The sequence below is a fragment of the Pogona vitticeps genome, chromosome 1 (assembly GCF_051106095.1).
Source record: "Pogona vitticeps strain Pit_001003342236 chromosome 1, PviZW2.1, whole genome shotgun sequence".
Taxonomy (NCBI): Eukaryota; Metazoa; Chordata; class Lepidosauria; order Squamata; family Agamidae; genus Pogona; species Pogona vitticeps.
In genome coordinates, this window is record NC_135783.1 from 19,508,772 (window position 1) to 19,530,407 (window position 21,636).

At 41.6% G+C, this 21,636-nt stretch overlaps 1 protein-coding gene across 4 annotated transcripts in view; it reads left to right on the forward strand.

Annotated features, from left to right (window-relative positions):
- MERTK (MER proto-oncogene, tyrosine kinase) overlaps nt 1-17,368 on the forward strand; it is an 81,102-nt gene extending 63,734 nt beyond the window's left edge. For all 4 annotated transcript variants that reach the window (XM_072988883.2, XM_072988881.2, XM_072988880.2 and 1 more), the window contains exons 11-19: nt 104-189; nt 2,045-2,140; nt 3,180-3,260; nt 4,700-4,792; nt 6,697-6,815; nt 10,716-10,825; nt 11,627-11,786; nt 15,053-15,189; nt 16,557-17,368. In XM_072988883.2, the coding sequence (XP_072844984.2) occupies nt 104-189; nt 2,045-2,140; nt 3,180-3,260; nt 4,700-4,792; nt 6,697-6,815; nt 10,716-10,825; nt 11,627-11,786; nt 15,053-15,189; nt 16,557-17,058 (1,384 nt within the window). In that variant the 3' untranslated portion in view covers nt 17,059-17,368. The remainder of the gene's footprint in view (nt 1-103; nt 190-2,044; nt 2,141-3,179; nt 3,261-4,699; nt 4,793-6,696; nt 6,816-10,715; nt 10,826-11,626; nt 11,787-15,052; nt 15,190-16,556) is intronic.
- Nucleotides 17,369-21,636: the final 4,268 nt, after the last annotated feature.

Consider the following 21,636-nt stretch of genomic DNA (forward strand, 5'->3'; position numbering starts at 1 on the left):
TTCCCCCCCCCAGCTGTGGCCCCTGTGCTTTCCAAATAATTCAATTCGACCGGAATAATGTTATAGTAGCATAAAGATCCTCTATTTTTTCTGTTCCCTTTAGGTATGCTTTCAGTAGTGATGAGTCAGAGCTGGCTGTAAATTACAAACCAAAGAAGTCCTACTGCCGGAGACCTGTTGACCTGACACGTACGTTTTAGATTTGTCACTACAGCTGCTCTGTATTTTGGTTTACTTTCGCAACACCTGGAAAACAATGCTGCTGGGATGACCATAGGATTATACACAGGGTGAAACGGAACAGTAATTCTGGTAAAGAATCAGAAGAAATGCTTGCAGTTAAAGAAGAAAAGGGAAGGAAGGAATTAAGATGCAATCATTATTCACTTAATTTCCTGGCCTTTAACTCAGGCTGTGCTGTGCTGACCGTTTTTAGAAGTGAGGAGTGAGTTGTGTGACTGTTACAACATGGGAATCAGTGCATATCAGCCAGCTGATAGAACCAGCAATTGATTTGATCGCCTGCCACCAGTTAATGTAAGACATACTCAGTAAGATGTGTGTACAGTAGACTATAAAGGCATATTCAGGCAGGAAAGAGTTCATCTGAGTAGGGAAAGCTTTCTGGTCTCCTCATGATCCTTTCCTGATCTGTGCAACACACTCAGTATAAATGGGGGGACCTAAAAATCACTGTTCCTGATCTCACAGAGAGGCATTATGTGCAGCAGATGGTCTCCTCTTCGTATTAGGCAAAAACAAAAGAATTTATTTTTAATTAAGAAGACAAAAACGTCATGGCACCTTAAAGACTAACTTCTATATTTTAACGGGAGCTTTTGTGGACAAGTCCACTTCCTCAGACTCCTTTCTGCCCCCTTTAGACACGCTTTCAGTCATGAGTCAGAAACTGGCGTTTTCATGTTGTGCTCCGTCTCCTAGAAGTTGCAATGCAAGGAGAGTCCTGGAATAAATATCAACAATTACATGCTCAGATCAACCTTTTTCTGAGCACCTGAGCAGGGCTTTGGTCTTCTTTAAGGCATCTGAATGGCAGAAGAACAAAAAATTGACCTGATAACCAGCACTGATCTGTATGTGTTCTGTCAGAAGCCAACGCTAAGAAATCAGGATCAGGGGGCAGGCCAGGAGCCAATAAAAATTGTAGTGGCTCAGAAAAAGGCTTGAGCCCCAATGAAGCCTGTATTGCCTTTCCTGGTATGGAAAATCAATAGAAAAACTAAGCGAATGAAGTCAGTCCAGTAGCCAGGAAACCTTTACTGAAGGAGAGGGCAAGGTGAGTCCCAGCTGTTCATTTCCCCCTTTTTTTGGTAGGGAAGAGATCTTTTCAGCCTAAAAACATCCCTTTGGATGTTTATGGATGTTCCCCTTGATGCTGTAGCTCAGTGGGTTGAAGTGCCTGGCTACAGAGCCTAGGAAATTCAAATCCCAATTGTGCCTCCTAGGGAAGGAACCAGCCAATATTACACAGAATGTGTGTGGCAGATGGAATTAAGTACCCTGCTACTTGTGTGGCCTTGGGCAAGCTGGACGGTCTGAAAGCTCCACTAGAAGGAGGAATTGGGAGATAATTTCTGAGTATTGTATACCTAGAAAATACTCAAAAGGTTGTCATGAGTCAGAATCGACGTGACAACACAAAATTATAAATTAGATGCTTCGTTTGGAACGAATGGTTTGCCAGTTTTGGAAGATTTTTTTTCTGGAGTCAAGGGGTACAGCCCTCCAAGGTCCAGGAGACAGCAAAAAAAAAAAAAAAAAAAAAAAAAAAAAAAAAAAAAAGAGCTCAAGTCATCAGAAATTGTTCACCTCTACCTTCCTGCCTGGAGAAATACTTCAAGCTTTAAAACCTCTGGGATCTGTACTGTTCTGTAGGTTTCCCCTTCTAGAATGGCCAACTCATGAAGGAAAGACAGGAGTCCCTCGATAGGACGTAGGAGAGGATTGAACTTGTTCAAAGTACAATGCGGACGCCAACTTGCTGTGTCCATCTATTTAGCTCACGCCAATGAATCTCTTACAGTTGGCAGTCTTGGTGTGAGTGAAGAGCTCCAGGAGAAGCTTCAGGATGTTGTGATTGTGAGGAACAACCTGGCACTCGGGAAGATCTTGGGAGAGGGTAAGTAGAACCACAGAACTTGGTTAGATCCTCACATGCCCCACGAAGCCTGTCGGCCCCTTCTTTGGGAGGCCATGGTGTTGTCCACCTCAACACCAGAAAGCATCACTGAATGTTGAAAGGAATAGTGGGCAAGTTCTGAGAGTTCAAATGCCGTCCTTGGCCTCCTGTGGACCTTCCTGGGCTGCACTCTCTCTGACCCCTCCTGACCAACCCAGAACCCTGAGGAAAAAAAGTATTCCCCCAAAGAGCAGAGGGTTGTAAGTAACAAAGGGTGGCTGACAGAACACAGTGGGTTGGACAACATGATGGTGGAGCCAAAGGCCAACCATTTCAATCTCCAGTGTGTCTCCTTGGGAAATGGACCAGCTGACATCACTTGGATTATGCACTGTTAAGTGCCCTGTAACCTGTGTCAGAATTGATGTTGATGGCATATAATTATTATAAAGCAAACTGCACCCATAGATCTCCCATAGGGGATGTACTTTGCTCTTTAAATATAATGTTGTTCCCTTCCCCATTCTCTCTTTGTGCTAGAAAATCTCTCTCTCTCTCTCTCTCTCTCTCCCCCCCCCCTCTCTCTTCTCTCTCTCTCCCTCTCTCCCCCCCCCTTCCAACATCTGGTTAGAAGAATTGCTTTAAGAGCCACAGAGTGTCCTGCAGCCTTAAGTGAAATTAGAAAATTGATGGACATGCATTAAATGCTTATATGGTTGTTTTTCCTTGACTGCTCATCTGGCAGTGTTGGTCATCTGTCCAATATTTGGTACTTTAAAATAAAGCCATTTTATTTTATTTGAAACACACAGACACACACAATTTACTGTTCAAGCAATCACTGCATGGGAGAAGGATAGATGACCCTGTGATATTAAGTATTGTTCTAGTTTTGCCCCTTTGGCTATTTCGAAATTCTGTGAGGCTAAAAAAGTCTTCCAAAAAGCTTAATGCCAGAGTCTCTTCAAAGCTGCTAAGCAAATGTTGTGGTGGAATTTTAGGAGGAGAGACAAATTCAGATTTTTCGTCTTTTTTTCAGGAGAGTTTGGATCAGTCATGGAAGGACATCTCAGCAATCCTGATGGAACTACACAGAAAGTAGCTGTGAAAACAATGAAATGTAAGTATCTGTATTGTTGCAGTTTTGAATTGCTTGTAAAATTCCTTTTTGTTACATAGCAGAAGTCCAGAGACTCACAGAGTTCCCCAGAAACACCCCCCTTATTTTTCCTCATTACCTGGTAATTAAAGTCTCAATAATTCACTCTGAGAAATTTATAGGAGAAAGAATTTTTTAAAAAATATTTACTTACAGTTGCTTGAAATTACAGACTTGTGCATGCTGCTTTCTTTACTACACATATACTTAGCAACCAACTGAACAGATCAACAGAAAATGAGCAACTGCCACCAACTGAAGAAAGAGAGGAAAAGAAAAGAACACTTAGTGGAGAGACAGGGCTCTCTTTGAATCACTCCAGAAAAAATCCTCCTAGTAAATCAAATCACAGGGACCATGTGGGGTTGCAAATAAAACTCCAACAGACAGCTCTGGAGTTGTTTCTTTTTAAGACATGAAGGCCTGTGTTCTATTCCTGGTGAGAGTAGACCCATTGAATCAATTGCTAAATGTCAAGTCAATACTTACCGAAATCCCATTGTGTCATTGAGTCTCCTCTAGTTGAGATTAGAATACTGGCCAAATTATATGCAAGCTTCCAGGTTCGGCTTCTGTCTTGGGCATTGGGCATTACATTATATCATGTCTGTGCTACAATAGTCTCTGTTGCATTGTGTTGTGTCTACAGCGTGTCATTTCTACACTGTCCCCACAGTCTTGTGTTAGAACCTAACTGGAAATATGAATTATTTTACTGTATGGAAAGTATAATTATATAATGCAACAATTTCATAAAGGAATTATTACATTTTGTAGAATACATCCAAGCCTGTAGGTTCAAAGTTCAAGCTTCAGATTTAAGAAAAATTGACCAAAGTAACAGTTTTGCTATAGAGAGAAAAGATGGCTTAAACACAGACTTCTCTAAGTTGTTATTGTCTAGATGTAGTGGGCTGTGATTCCAGTCGCCCCAAGCCAAACATGGTGAATGGCTTTGTTTACGGAGGATGGTGGGAGTGAATTGTACCAATTAGACCTGGAGAACCTGCTTTGAATATTAAGCCAAAACATCTCGCTTCTTTTTCCCAAAATGTTGCTCATGGAACAGCTTTTGATGTACTACATGCTCACTCACTCACCTCTGTATAAACCTTTCTTGGGGGGGGGAACTGCTGCTCCTAATTCTATCAAAATATCCGATTTCCTTAGATCTCTAAAGAACAGAGACAGCCTGTTCTTTACAAAATTGTTGAAGACATATTTTTTTCCTTTGTACAGATAAGGAAACAGAGGCAAACTCTCTCTCTCTTTTAACGTAATAGATCCTTCTGCCTTCCATTTCCTTATCTGAGCGTTAAAATGTCTTTCTTATTTTTAAAAAAGAAGATACATAAAATATTAATATTAAGAAGACTCTTTTTTTTTCACTGTATTTTCAGTGGACAGCTTTTCCCAGCGAGAAATTGAAGAGTTCCTTAGGGAAGCTGCATGTATGAAAGACTTTGATCATCCAAATGTCATCAAACTTCTTGGTAAGTCAACCAGCAAGTAACAATTATTCATGAGGGACCTGCTTCCTCTTAGCCTGCATTGGGACTTTTTCCAACTCGTAAACTGATGCTTACCCATTTTTGGTTATGAAGCATATTCATCTGGGCCATTCAAGGTTTTTTTTTTTAATTGCCCTGCCAGTTTTCATATACATTTCTGTATACTTACAGGTTCCTCCCACAAATATTCCAGTATTCCATCTTATTCCGCAGTTGCCCCATTTTGTCACCGGCCCTTTTTGGTGCTCACTTTACCCCCCAGGTCTGAGACTTGAGTTTGCAATATAGAAACACGTTTGGAACACCGGCAGGTGACCATTTAAAGATTAAGCAACCCTTCCTTCCCAACATATTTATCAATGAACACACTGATGGACTAAACTCAGAAGTCAAGGGAATCCCAGCTTGATTAGATCATATTTCTGTTTCCCATAGTGGTCAACCATCTATCTCTGGGAATCTTCTGAGCAGGATCAAAAACACAGTAGCATCTTCCTGCTTACGATTAAGAGCCATTGATAGATCTGCAAATATATCTCATTAGCTTGTAAAGCTGTTCCCAGTGATGACAATCATTACATCAACTGGAAGCAAATTCCATAACTTTCAGTATGCACTAGGAGTCTATTATTTTCTTGAAAGCATGGAGGTTGGGTGAAGCGCCAGATGACTGAAGGAAGGTTAGCATTGTCCCTGTCTTAAATATGGCAAAAAGGAGGAACATGGGAACTACAGAGCAGTCAACCTGACATCAATCCTAGGGAAAATTCTGGAGCAGATTATAAAGCAGTCACGCTGCAAGCACATTGAAAACAATGCAGTACTAGAAGCCAACACAGTTTTATCAAAAAAAAAATATCCTGCCTGACTAACCTTTTATCATTTTTTGATTGAGTAACCTGTCTGGTAGACAATGGGAGTGATATAGATGTAATATATCTTGACTTCAGCAAAGCTTTTGGCAAAGTGTCACATGATATTCAGATTAGCAAGCTAACTAGTTGTGGGCTGGATAGAACAACTGTCAGGTGGATGCACAGTTGATTACAGAGTCATATTCAGAGAGTGATTGTCAATAGCTCTTTCTCACACTAGGAGGAGATAACAAACGGGGTAGCACAAGACTCACTCCTGGGCCCAATGCTCTTCAGTGTTTTTATTAATGACTTGTATTGGGGGGGGATGCAGGAACAGTTATTAGATTTGTGGATGACACAAAATTGAGTGGAATAGCTAATACTCTGGAAGATAGAAACAAAATTCGAAAACATCTTAATAGATTTGAGCACTGGGCTGAAAAAAACAGAATGAAATTTAAAACAGATAAGTGCAAGTTCTACTCCCAGTGGGTAAAAAACCCTAGGATTTGTCCTTGATCACCCCTGAGTGTGGGACACATAATATTGGGCTCAAGTTACAGGAAGCAGATTGTGGTTGAATGTCAGGAAAAACTTCATAACTGTTAGAGCAGTACGACAATAGAACCAATTACCTTGAGAGGTGGTGAGTGCTCCAATGCTGGGGGCATTCAAGAGAAAATTAGATAACCATCCATCAGATCTGCTTTGATTTGGATTTCTGCATTGAGCAGGGGGTTGGATTTGATGACCTTATAGGCCCCTTCCAATTCCATTATGCTGTGATTCTATGAAGGAGTTCCTTTTTGTCTCGGAAGCTCTTAGAGGGAAGACTAGATGGACTTTTGATCTCAATTGGCAGGACTCGTATGACAACATGTTTTCTTAGTATGAGTGTGTCCTAGTGTGGGCATAATGTCTCGTGCTGTGATCATTATGTTGAATGCCTGCAACACCAACTCATTCATTTCCAAAAAGCTTTATTGAATGTAACAGCTAAACCAATGGATTTCTTTTTGTCATGTCCAGGTGTATGTATAGAGCCAAGTTCTCAGCAGGTTCCCAAGCCCATGGTGATCCTTCCATTCATGAAATATGGAGATTTGCATAGCTTCCTTCTTCGCTCAAGGCTTGGAATGGGCCCACAGGTAATCAAGAGAGATTGTCCTGTTATGTAGAATGAAAGGCTGGGAATTGCTTTGCTGTTCTGAAATACTATTTCAGCTGGAAGTTATTGACGGGATGGCAGCAAGGATACTGAAGAATTCAGAAACCAAGTTATTACATGAAAGGTTGAATAAGTTGGGTACATTTAGTCTGAAGTAGATACAATTAAGAAGCAACATAATATCTATCTCAACAGAGCCATAACTGCAAAATTATACTTATGAGGCGAGAATAGGAAATCACATACACAAGTCACTTTATATAACCCCCCTCTTCATTATTGTGGAGTTTTGAATTCTTGGTTAAATTTCTCTAGCTGCACAGGAAAAGTGCAGGGACTCACCAGGCAGAATAGCTTCAAGTTCCCCAGATTAGTCCACCCCTTTTTCTCTCATCAACCGTCACTTATAGTCTCAATAACTCACTCTGAGACATCAGTAGCAGAAAGTAATGTGTTCGTTACTTATAACTGAACAGATCAAACAGACAAATATGACTGCTTTCAGCAACAATCTTCAAAAGACGCGCTGCTTCCAATTGACAGAAGAGAAGGGAAAAGGCACAGAGCAGAGAGGCAGGGCTTTCTCTGAATTCTGAGGCAAGAGGGAACTATTGGTTGGTGCTAGATAGATTGACAGTCACCCTATCCCAGAAGAGTCCCTCCCTGTCAAACCTACTAAAAGCAGCATGTGAGGTTGCTCCAACATTCACCACTTTCCAAAATGTGTGAAGAGCAGCCAGCGTGGAAGTACACATGTAATATCTCATGAAGTTTGAAATCTGCAACACTTGCTTCATTTTGAATTTTTAAGTGTTGTTCAGTCCCTTCCTACATGGGTAAACTCACCATATCTAGAAAGGAGTATCTAGTCTCCTTCCCTCTCTGTCAGCGCTAGGCATGGGATTTTCTTTCATTATACTGTAGCTCCCAGAATTTCCAGGAAACTGTAGCCAAAAAATCCAAGTCCTCAGAAGATTTCAGAGCATGCACTTGTGCCTCACCAAGTCTGTTTCTGAAGAAACGCCTGTTAGTCAGAAAAAGAGGGAAATTTGTAGAAGTGGTTAAGATTCACGGGAGCTGCAAGGGATTAAGGGACCCAGTTGTCCCTCTACACATTAAGATCTCTATGTATGTACGCACTTACGTATTTATTTGATTTATATACCGCCCCGTTTGTGCACACACACTAATCTGTGCAGGTTGCCTCAAAAAACTATCAGTTTTATATTAAAACGATTTTCATTACATGTTAATAAGAACTTACTAGCAGCGCAGATTGTTCAACAAGAGAGTTTATTATCTCAGAGAGTAGTGGACAATTTGGCAAAATTTTAATTTATTTTAATTATACCTTTTCCCAACTCTGGTTGAGGCCAAATCCAAGACCTAGAAGGATACTGTATAACTACTTACTGTTTGCCCTCCAACATAGGAGATAAGCTGATTCAAGAATGTTCATGTACCTCTTAAAGTGAGGCAGGGTGGCTCTCTGTCTGTCTGTCTGTCTGTCTCTCTGTCTCTCTGTCTCTCTGTCTGTCTGTCTGTCTGTAAGGAAGGAAGGAAGGAAGGAAAGGGGAAAAGGGAAAGGGGAAAGGGGAAAGGGGAAAGGAAAGGAAAGAAGGAAGGAAGAGATAAAGTAGTAGTGATCTGGAATTATGAACAAATGGGAGCATATGCCTAGCAGAGTGTGATGATAAGTTATTACGTAAGTCATAGACTGTCAGTCCATTCTTCTGTGCTTTTGCCAAATTGTCATCACTTGACCTTCTATTGTTATTGAGTTGTGTCACATTGACAGTGGACAATAAAGGCCACTGTCCATCAGCCCGATAGGCTAGATAAAAAATGAACCTAGAATGTGCTCAAAAAGCACATTGGATGTAAACATCTGATTGTGGGAAGTGTGACAGCTTTCTGGACCTATTTTCTATAATTCCACAGATTGTGATCTTTCTCCTCATGTCATACATGGATACTGTCAGTCTTGTGCTGGAACAGTAGAAAAAGACTTTAATTGTTCTGGAAAGGACAGCCCCAGAAAAGATGGCGTTCCTATTTTCTGTGGTTTTATTGTTTCCATTGGTTCTTCCCATGGAAGAGCATTATTAACCTAGGACAAGTCCACAAATTCCCTTTCAGTGACAAGGTAGTCATCCCATTTATTGATGAGCTTCTCTTTTGTAAAAAAAAGAAAAAGAAAAAAAGAAAGAAATTGAATGGTTTCACTTTATTTCCCATCTTTATTTTAATGAAGGAAAATTAAAAACAACAATAAGATCCTGCTGTAAACCAATGATTATTTTGTTGAACAGCTAGAAACAATGAAGCTATTCAGGGCTCAGCATACGCATCTCCTTGAGCTGCAAACAAGTGGAAAATTAAATGATGTCTTTGCATGTAATTGGGAGCTGTCAAAGACAGCCTTATTCTTTCAGCCCTTGTGTAAGGACGGAAAGGGAACAACATTTCTCCCACTACTAAAAACAAGCAAGATACATTCCTCGGATCATTCACCCAACAACAAGAGGCTGACTTGTTTTTCAGCATTTGGAAAATTTCTTTTTACCCTACGTGCACCAGGATGTTGTTTTTAAAATGTTTTAATTTGTGCTTTAAATGAATTGTGGGATGGTTTCTGATACCATGAGAATTCCAGTGTATTAAAAGTGAGGATTTGAGTGGGCACTGTGATTAGAAATAGCATTGTGATGAGGGTTTCGTGTAGTAATTATTCGTGCTGTCAAATCAATTCTGACTTTTCAGGGTTTTCTTGGTAGACAATACTCAGAAATAGTTGACCCTTCCCTTCTTCTGGTAATGCCCTAGGATTGGGCAGCTTGCCCGAAGTCACACAGGCTGGCTCTTCTAGGATGCACAGTGGGGAATTGAACTCCCAGTCTCTGGTTCCACAGCCTGATGTCTATCCCACTGAGCTTATTCAGCCAGCTAGAATTTCATGTACAGTGGTGCCTCGCTTGATGATGTTAATTCGTTCCAGTGAAATCGCTGTAAAGCGAAAACATCATCAAACGAAATAAAAAACCCATTGAAACGCATTGAAAACCGTTCAATGTGTTCCAATGGGCTGAATACCTGCTCGTCCAGCGAAGATCCTCCATACGGCGGCCATTTTCGGTGCCTGTAAAGCGAGGAATCCGTCCTAGAAAACAGTGGGGGGCCATTTTCTTCAGCTGGTGGCCATTTTGAAACCCGACGCAGGGAACCGATCATTGCACAGCGAAAAAAACCCATTTAAAACATCGTTTTGCAAAACATCAACGTAAAGCGAATTCATCGTAGAGCGGGGTAATCGTCCAGTGGGGCACGACTGTACAGTTCTATATTTCTTGGCCCTAGTGAGAATCCCAGTGGGCACAGTGCATTGATAGACAAACCACATTGCTTCTGCTTCGATGAATTGTGATTCAACAGGTAATGGCCATCTGTTTTAGGTGTGCTTTCAACAATTATATGGACAGATTTTGATCTTGAGTATTAGACACTATTTTTGTGTGTTTTAAAGGTGTTTTTAACCATTTTAATGAATTCTTTTAACACTGTCATGTTTCATTGATTTTTAATGTCAGAATTTATTGTGATTTTAGTCAGTTTGTCTTTTAATAACTTGTGAGTGACCTTAAAAGCTGTCATACAAAAGAAAAGTAGTATAATCCATGAAAGTAACTTCATTACTTTTTTATGTAGGGTAGACAAATGTATGGTTCCCTAAGGCTGTTTCTTCAGCCCACAGCTTTAAGTCCACTTAATGTGACCTGCATGTGTGAGCTTCATTATTTTTATGTGTTATTATTCACTGTGATCATTTATTTCCAATATGATAAATTGGATATAATTTTTTTCTCATTTTCCCCATCCCTAGTATGTACCACTGCAGAACTTACTGAAGTTTATGGTCCATATTGCACTAGGAATGGAGTACCTCAGTAACAGACACTTCCTCCATAGAGACTTGGCTGCTCGAAACTGCATGTGAGTTTATGCCCTTTTTCCTTTTCTACTCAAAATAGAACAGCCCAGCTTCATTTTCAGAGGTTGTAATTGTAATGTAAGGGGAAATCAGATTCTGCAGTCTTGCTCAGAGTCTGCAACCAAGCAAACCCTCTTTTTTTTGCATTTCAACTTTAAAATGTTACTTGGAGGAGATGACAAACACATCCAGAATAATTACGCTATCGTCATGCCAGGAGACCCCAGTCCAAATTATTAGTTTGGAGCACTTCAAAAGTCACTAACCGTGTATCCGAGCTACAAAATTAAAGGGTTCTTTTAACTTTGAAGGCTTTCTCTGCGATTGTGGTTTTCTTTAGAAGATCCTGCACATTGGCTTTTAGAAATCGCGGATCCTTTCATATCTCTCTGTGTTCTAAAGGTTCTGTGTGGGAAACCCACGCTGGGTTGAAAGCTATCTAATCCTGCCTGCGCTTTCTCCAGAAGCATCTATGCTGTGATTGATATATGTAAGACATAAGAAGAGGAGACCCATGCTGGGTAAAGAGTACACAGCATCCCATTCCCATCATGGCCAACAGGTACCTAAGGGAAGGCCATAAACAAAGCATCTTCCTCATGCGTCCTAGTAACTGATGTGCAGAGCATGTCCTCTAACACAGCCAACATGACCAGTAAACAGATAATAACCTTACATATTCCATGAATTTGTGTATTCTCCTTTGAAAATCTAGGTTGATGGCCATTAGAAGCACTTATTTTCCCATCTTTGTCTCTCTCCTCCCAAGTCTATTAACATTGTACATTAAATTCAATGTGCAGGCTACGGGACGACATGACTGTGTGTGTAGCGGACTTTGGTTTATCCAAGAAAATTTACAGCGGGGATTATTATCGGCAAGGGCGCATTGCGAAGATGCCAGTGAAATGGATTGCGATCGAAAGCCTCGCCGACAGAGTCTACACAACCAAAAGTGATGTGGTATGTAAACTAGGAGATGTTTCTCCCCTTTTAATGTTAGAAACAGACTCCAGAATGAAAACTAGTTAATGCAGGATTGGAAGAATATATATCCTAATTTGAAACATTTTGGTCTCTGTGTTCTCCACTCGGCAACCCAAGTTGAGAGTTACCTTGTGTGACGTTTGCCCCTTTGTGGCCCCTGTTTGTCTCCCCAGAACAGACAGCTCACGAAGGCAAACCAAGAAACACCTTTTCACATGTTGCCACCAGCTGATTTCTATATCAACATACTTTACTTAGGAAAGACAAAGGTCCAATCATCACTGTCTTTTGAATAAAACAAGTTTATTGATTACAGATGTTTCTATTAATAATTCATAAGTATCTTCTTCAGGTTCATCAAGCATCAATAACAATCTTCTATATTATCTTACTGGTTATTATTCACTCCTCAGCCTAATCACTCCTCAGATTCCCAAACTAACTCCCTCTCTCTCTCCCATCAGACTCAGACCCAGACTGTAAACTAAACTCCTCCTCTCTGGCTCCGCCTTTTAATATCTCTAGTGGCCCCACCTCTCAACCACATCAGCATAAAACATGAATAATGCATGACTTATTTAACATAATAAGGGTTAACGCCACGCCTGATTTTTCTTATGCAGAAGTGTGTTTGTGCACATCCGGGGCTTCCCATAGAATGGCCAGCTGTGCAATCTGGGATAAGACCCAGAGATATAATGGACAGCCCAGAAAACAGCTACTATCGTTTCTGCATTCGCCCTTAACATGCTTGCATAGGCAACAGGCTTCTGGCCACTATATTTATATTTAAGCTATTTAATTTCATAGTGCCCTGATTATTTAAAAAACAAACACACAAAGCTGCCTTAATTACTGTCAAGTAAGGTACAACTCTGCTTTCTGAAACTTCTACTAAATACTAATTGCTGGTCTGCCCTTGGTTCTCTTAGTTATGGGGCAGGGCAAAACCTGCTCTTTTACCAAAGATAGGATGATCACAGTTCCTGCTTGATAGAGAACTGTTTTCTGTTTGAAGATACTCAGTTTCCAGACCTTGGAAGAAAAAAGTAATATTGGGAAGTAGTGATGTTACCTATCACACATTACTTTTGGAGAGACAAAATGATTTGCAAAATAATTGCCTGAATCCTATTGATGACTTACACTTATTTGTTTGTTTGTTTGTTTATTTGTTTATACATACCCTGCCCATCTAGACCAAAGTCTACTCTGGGCGGCTAACAACAATACATAAAAGTAAAAGCAATTTAAAAGAAAAACAACAGTATTAATATAAATCAAGATGGCAAAGGATAGATTAGGTGATAACAGGAGGGAAGGCCTGACTAAAAACCAGGTCTTAAGTTTGCTCTTAAAAACACCCAGCGAGGGAGCCAGACAGATTTCTGCGGGTAGACTGTTCCAGAGGTGAGGGACCCCTGCTGAGAAGGCCTGGTTTCTTGTTCTTTCTGTCCGGGCTTCCCTCGGTGTTGGCCCCTCAGCCGCCTATCTTGGCTAGAATGAGTGATACAGGTAGATCTAAGTAGGAGGAGGCGTTCCGCTAGATATCGAGGTCCTAAACCATTTAGGGCTTTATATGTCATCATTAACACATTGAAATCAATGCAGAAATGAATGTGCAGCCAATGCAAGGCAGCCAGAGTGGGGGAAATATGCTGACATTTTCTCACCCCAGTGAGAAGTCTGGCGGCTGCATTCTGCACCATTTGAAGCTTCCACATCAATCTCAAAGGTAGCCTCACACAGAGCGCATTACAGTAGTTTAATCTTGAGATTACAAGCACATGGACCAGAGTGGTGAGCGCCCCAACATCAAGATAGGACAATCTGCCAGAGATGGAAATAGGCGAAGCAGACCACTGACGCTACCTGGGTTTCCATGGTGAGTGCCGGTTCCAGATAGACCCCCAAAAGAGAGGGAATTTTCCAAACCACCGATGTTGGGGCCACCCACCCTCAGGACTTCCATCTTGTCTGGGTTCAACCTCAGTCCATTCTCCTGCATCCATTGCAGTACAGCTTCCAGGCAGCGCTGAAGGGATGGAACAGCATCCACTGTTGGAAAAAAAAGATATAGAGCTGGGTGTCATCAACATACTGATGACATGAAGCTCCACACCCCCTGATGACCCCACCCAGTGGCCTCATATAGATATTAAACTGCATTGGGGAGATAATCAAGTTCTGCTGAACCACACAATTGAGACTCCACAGGGGTGATACACTTTCCGCAAGCTGTACTCTCTGAGGATGGTTCTCCAAGAAGGATCGGAGCCAGACAAGCACCAGACCACCAATTCCCAACTCGGAGAGCCTCCCCAGGAGGATACTGTGGTCAATGGTATCGAACGTGGCTGAGATATCGAGGAGGAGCAACAGAAACGTTTTGCCCCTGTCGGCCTCCCTCAGGAGGTCATTAAAAAGGGTGACCAATGCCATTTCTGTGCCATGGTACAGCCTGAAGCCCCACTGGAATGGATCCAGGGCATTAGTTTCATCCAAAAGGACCTGGAGCTGATCAGCCACCACCCTCTCTACCACTTTGCTCAGGAAGGAGACATTGGCGACGGGCCTATAGTTACATAAGGAAAATTGCTTAAGTGTTGGTGGCCACTCACTGCTCCTTACTGAGATGCTGTTGCATTTTTATATGTGTGCTTTATTGTGCCATTTGGCACATGCTAAGAACGCAACCAGCGTTAATAAATGATAATTTATTGCTAAGACTTATATGATGGCAAGTGTAATGATTACTAACTTTGTCACCTTGTGTGTGTGATGAAGAAAATTTATTCATTACCTCGGTGACTCATTAACTAGCAGCCATTTGCCACTGCAGTTTATGTCATTGCACATACACTGGCATAACTAACCAATAGGATTCTGGCTATTGCATGGGCAACTTCTAGGCAGATCTTTGTTCTCCTATAGTAATATCAAATGCTCCAGAAATGAAATAAAAGTGTGATATTTAACAAGGAAGTATGGCCCAATTCTCTGCATGCCAACCCAGACATAAACATGCACAAGGTGAAAGCCTTCCCCAGTGCTTTATGCTCCAGCTCCATTTATCCTATGCTGGCTGAGGATGATGGGAGTGGTAATTGAATACATCTGTAGAAGCATACGTTGGGAAAGAGCATGTGCATGGGGAGTATGGCCTTGGGGGAAGTCTATTTCCCAGGTAATCGATTTAGCCTTTCTGCAATGTTATCTGAGTATGTCTGTCTCTGTTATAGTGGGCCTTTGGTGTTACAATGTGGGAGATAGCAACCCGAGGGATGACTCCATATCCGGGAGTGCAGAACCATGAAATCTATGACTACCTTCTCGAGGGACACAGGTTAAAGCAGCCAGATGACTGTTTAGATGACTTGTAAGTATTCTGTATGTTATCTCACTGTAGATGTAGTAATTGGGTATTGATTCTGCAGTCCTGGGAGTTGCCATCCAAAACTGCAAATGTGTACACTACTGGTGTTAACGCAGAGCACTGTGGCCTGAGACAGTTGTTATGTCTGCAGTCTGCCAGCTTGGGAAATGGAAAGATATGAAGTCTGCTTTGCCCTTCTATCTTAGGTCCCTCTGTCCTTGGCTTACTGCTTTGTAACATTTGGAGCAGTGGTTCCCAACCTTGGGTCCCCAGATGTTCTTGGACTAAAACTCCCAGAAGCCTTCACTGCTAGCTGTCTTGGCAAGGGCTTCTGGGAGTTGTAGTCCAGGAACATCTAGGAACTCTAGATTGGGAACCACTGATTTACAAGCCACTGTGCTATAGAGCTACAAGTGTATTATGTCCCAGGAACCAAAGGACCCATGTCTTGGTAGGTTTGGAATGGACATAAATCCCACTGAGTTCTATGGAAATCTCTCTGTCCTTTCCTCTCAAAGTCTGGGTAGAGCACAGCTAGAGAGATTTTGGCCCCACAGATGCTTAGGACTCCAGAAGTCCCAATGAGCATGGCCCATGGTGAGAGGATTATAGGAGTCGTAGCCCTGCAGCATCTAGAACACTGAATGATACAGAAACAGGTTCTCTGCAAGCTTGAAGGCATGTGACGACCTCATCCTTTGTGAAACGTAGAGATGTCCAGAGTTGCTCCCCTACTCAAGGCTCAAAATGGGTTCATAAGCAATAGAAAATCCAGAGGGCAAAAATTCCCTCCTGCAGCATAGAAAACTGACAGACTAGATAAAAAAGAGGCAAGTACTGATGTTATGAACTGTTATATCACTTCACCTGAATCATGCTAAGAACCAGGCTGTCCGAAAAAACTGAAAGAATGAAATGTGCTTAGCCAGGAATAGAGATGAACAAGAGGCAGTGTGACAGCCAGTGGAGCAGTCATTCCTTAGCTAGATGTTTTTCAGCAGAGGCTAAGTAATTGCCTTTCAGGGTGGAAGATCGGTGTATTTCCCTGTCTTGGTAGGAAGTTGTAATAGATAACTGGTTTTGCTTGTTAGGTCACTTCCACCGCTTTGGTGAAAAACCAGCCAAACAGAACCAAAATGTTTAAATATTTAAAAATTTAAAAATAAAATAAAATTATATTGAACCAGCCAGAAACATCTCAGCGAGTAGCAGCAACAGTTAAATTAAGAATTGAATTCCTGCTGGCAGAGGACTATCTTAGCCTCGTATTTAAAAATGCTCAATGTCAGACGTAATCTATTTTGGGAAGAGGCTGCTACGGGTACCAGTGATTAATCTGTTCCAACTGAGCATGCTTCTTGTTGCTTCAGGTATGAAATAATGTACTCCTGCTGGAGGGCAAATCCTGCAGAGAGGCCCACCTTCTCAGAACTGAAGCTTCGCCTAGAGAAGCTGTTGGAGAGCTTACCCTCTCCGAGCGAACCTGACAGCGTTATTTACATTAACACGAGCTTGCTGGAGGAGAGCGCAGAGGAGCTGGTGGAAGACTCTGAGTTTCCCCAGATCGACACGGACCTGGATCCTGACTGCATCATAGCATCTTGCTCCCAAAGACCAGAGACTACAGTGGTCACCGTTGACATTCATGAAAGCCATGGGATGGCGGACAGATACATTTTAAGTGGGGCGAACGAGAAACAGCTTGGCAACCTGGGCAGAACAGAAGCGGAAGATGTGCCTCTGCTCCCAGTCACAACTTCACAGAATGGAATATTGTGGTCTCAAGCTAACACACTCCCTGTAGGAAGCACATTGACTGATGAACTCTTGTATGCAGACGATTCTTTGGAAGACTCTGAAATCCTGCTGTGAAAGAAGGAATGGGACTCATCTGAGCTGCAGCCCAGATATCTTTCCCAGGCAGGAAATGTTTTCTTGTTCTCGTTCTGCAAAAGATAGCCTTGTATGTAGCAACCTCCCTGTGTTTTGTAGAGTGTGTTGTCTGGAGATTCCAGCCTTTCCTGACTTCCCTGCCACCGAATTGTGCTGAACTGTAATTTCCATCACCTTTTAATCACCATGACCGGGTTAGGGAAGTGTTTCTATGGAGTGTCACATTTTTATATTTGTATAATAAGGTATTGTTATAGAGATTATATTTTAATAAACAACACCCCGTTAAGATTGCCTCTTTTCTTTGTTCTTAACATGAATGTATCTTTGGGCCTCATCTCCCGTTTCCCTATAGGTGGTTCCCCAAAGATGATTTGTCATCTTGCTCTTTTGTAGCTGCTATATAAGATACACATTAATATCTGCAGCCTATAGCAACTTTGAGCTGTAGCAGTGACAGAGCCCATCTTTTACATAAAAAAAAAGCCCTGGTTTCAATCCCCAGCATCTCCAGAGAGTACTAGAAAACACTCCTTGGCTTCCCTAGATGGCCCAATGGTTTGTCTTGATAGAAAGTAGTTTTCTTTTGAGGGTGAGATTTTAATTGGGAAGAATGGTGCTGGAGAAATTGTTAAACTTTCTCTGTTTGTCTTACAGTCCAAATCTGAATTCCTTTGCACTTGTGCTTTTTTTAAATGGAGGAAATTGATTGTGTGTTTTTTTTTCAGGGAAGTGAGACTGGTACCAACTTTGTGTTATTTTTGTGTCAGGTCCCCAAAAAAAAAGAGATTTGATTTGGTTTGGGTTTTGTCCTACTTTTTAAACACATTGGTTAACTGCTAATCCCAGCTAGATAAGATTAATTGACTTGATTTAACTTACACATTGTTTTACTAGTCAACGACTGAATGGCTTGAGTCTAGTTGTGACCACCAGTAGGATACTGTATTATTTTAGCTGATTTGAATGGTGAATGTCTACTGAAATCCAAATGTTCTTATCATAGAATCATAGAAAAGTTAAGTTGGAAGGGGCGTACAAGGCCATCAGGTCCAACCCCTTGCTCAGTGCAGGAATACAATCAAAGCATATCTGCCAGGTGATTATCTTAGTTCTTCTTGAATGCCTCCAGGGTTGGAGCACTCACCAACTCCTGAGGTAGTTGGTTCCATTGTTGTACTGCTCTAACAGTTAGGATGTTTTTCCTGATATTCAACCTAAATCTGGCTTCCTTTAACTTGAGCCCATTGTTTCATGTCCTGCACTCTGGGATAATTGAGAACAGATCCTGTCCCTCCTCTGTATGACAGCCTTTAAAATATTTGAAAATTGCTATCATATCACCCCCTCAGTCTTCTTTTCTCAAGGCTAAACATGCCCAGTTCTTTCAGCCTTTCCTCATAAGGCTTGGTTTCCAGCCCCCTGATCATCCTTGTCGCCCTCCTCTGAACTTGTCCCAATTTGTCAGCATCCTTCTTGAAGTGTGGTGTCCAGAACTGGACACAGTACTCAAGGTGAGGCCTAACCAGTGCTGAATAGAGGGAGACTAGTGTCATGATCCCCACGTGACCCCTGATTGTTTCACCAAACAATGAGCTCATGTTACGTGCCCCTCAGCTGCCACCAGTTGATTTCATCAACAATACCTATTATTAATAATCAAGGTCCACGCCATATGTCATTTTAAAAGAACCAAATAGAAATTGTTTATTGATACAGGTGTTGGCAGAACAAGCAATGTTATTAACTCTTAAACTATCTCCTTTATCCCTCTCAACCACCACTCTTCCGCCCAAACTCTCAATCTCTCTGTCTCAAAACCCTATCTATGTCTATCTAAACTCCTCCTCCTGCTGCTGAGTCAGGAAGCTTAGCCTGTGGTCCGAAAAACCAAATCGCTCTCGTCGACACCACCTTCGTAGCCAGTCATTCACCCAGAGGATCTTCTGTTCTCTTTCGATTCCTCTTCTGAGCACTGGTAGGATGGAAGAAAAAACTATCTGGGCCCCAAAGCCCTTGAGTTTCCTTCCCAGAGCTTCAAAGTCAGACGTGATTTCTCAGTAGCCCCTCTTGGCTGTGTCATTTGTTCCCATGTGGACAAGAAGAAAGGGGTATGAATCTGTAGGTTTTATAAGTGATGGCAATCCTTCCGTCACCTCCCTTATCCATCCTCCATGGATACAGCATACCTGGCAAGTCCATGGATCCTCCTGGCAGATTTTGGTCCACGTACTCCCCTACTACAACTACTCTCCTTTTGTAGGGTGTGGGTTCAGCGACTGCATTCTACTGTGCTTCAGTCCTGCTCATGTCCTCCTGTGGGGGTCTCCTCTGCATCCTGTCTGGCAGACTCTTCAAGTAACTGAAAGTGATTTTGTAGCTCCCCTGGGAAAGAGTGCCTTCTCCTTCTTTTCCTCCTAACTGTGATTCTTTTCCATGGTGGTTCCTGCGCTATGTTTGTAGCTTCTACAGCATTTTCCTCCACGGCAATGTTTTGGTTTTCTTCCATCAGCAATGCCCCCTCTGACAGCTGCTGCTGCTGCTCAAGAGTTCTATCAATGTAGGCTTCATCTTCCCTGATAGCCTTGAGTATGGCCACTCGCTGCTCCAGGGCTCTGACTTTCTCTTCTAACAGTGCCACCAGTTTATACTTCTTACATGTATACAGTACAGCCTTTTGCACTCTGGAACAAAGACAAACATAGCACAAACTTTGCAGGTAACCACAACTGAATTGTCTCCACCCTCCATAATCCCTTCTAGCTTATTTTTACTTTCAAATGTTTGTTTAGGATACCTTTCCCTCTAGTTTTGTTAGTTTAAATGTAGTTGTACATATACCCAAAGGAACCCAAAATAAATTGTTAGGGGCCTCTCCCTTGGCCTCCCCCGGTGAACTCCCTGTTTGCTCTCCTGTTCGTGAACTCTGGTCGCAAGCTCCTTGGGTCTGCTTTTAGCTTCATTGGTCAGCAGTGCTCTGCCCGGAGCCAGGAATCAAAAGCAATGGTTTTTTTCAAGGAACTTGTTGTTTTAATTCTTTATTGATCACATCAGACTTTTCATATACAGAACCCTGGGATTCACATATAGACAAAGCTGTAAGCAATGAAATGGGATGGGATGGCTTAAGTAGCATTTCTCTGGACAACGTCCACCGAGGATAGGAGTAGCTCAGTTCATTCATTATTGAAACATACTCAGTTCAATTTCTGCATGTTTCCTTTGAAGTAAGTCCTAATGAATATAATAGGACTTGGTCCCCTGTGCGTGGAATTCAGGGCTACTCAGGAACATTTGCATACTTAAGGTGAGAACACAGATAGAAGTAGTTACATGTTAGACAATATGGCCACTTTTCCCATCTCTGATGCAGGGTACGGCCACTCCTCAGCACATAGCATCAAAGGCCAGTCAAATTATTTTGGTCCCTGTGGCTGAATCAAGACAACCCTCCCCCCCTTTGCAAGCAGTAAAAATGCTATACTGTAGTAATAAATTGTAATGGTCCACCCTGTCATGACAGCCAAAATCAGTTCTCTGAGGCAGGTGCCTCCCTGTGCCAGAGGTTTCAACCACATTCAACCATTTGTAGTTCCACCAGGACATAGGTTCAAGACTTGGTTTTCATATTTTTTTTTTTACAATAGCAATCCTCATTTGCAAAGTACTTCATCGTTTCTATTTTGCATTGTTTTCCTAAAAACAGAGTAGGGAAGCTCACTCATGTCTTCTCCTACCATTGTCTAACTGAGGTCCAGAGATATTTTAGGCTGACCTACAATGATTAGCTTGCTTTGTGTTCTCATTCTGAAAAATGTCAGAAAATCATGATGACTAAAATTAGAAATATAAACTATAGTTTTATCTCGGTTTCTGAACGCCTCAGTTTATGTAATTTTCAGTTAACAAATCAAAATCCATAAGAAATAAAGCCCCGGTTTACGTTTTTCTCTCTCTTTTTTTCGCACTACGCAGGGGTTTTCCCACGGCGCATTGCGCCCTTTCATAATTTAATTGGCATTTCTGTTTGTGAAATTTCCATACTATGTAACCGCGTAGAACAGATCTGTTTCGCAAACCAAGGTACTATTGTATGATAGTATTTCTCCTTTCCCAAGCACTTTTAAGAATGAAATTAAAAGTTTCTATGTAGGTTGGACATGTAATGTAGTAAAGTTATATTAGAAGTAAAGTACTAATCATATGCCGTCAAGTAAATTATGATTTATGATGACACTTTTTCCAGGTCAACCTGCTGGAACTGGAGAAACATTTAGGGGTATAAATATAAACACACATATGTGCACATCACAGGCATGCCCAGATTGGAGAAGAAATGGCTACCTAAAGTACAGGAATAGAAGAGCACCTGGAATGTGTTTGTAATATAATAACTGGAACGATGTAAACAGAAAAAGGATATACTATACTATCAAAATGTGGTGCTTAAAATGAGGAATATAGCAGAGTAAGATCTCGCTGTTTCTAGTGATAGAACAGACATGGAAATCCTCAATGTTCTCCTAAAAAAGTAAACTAACTACTACTTAGCAAATG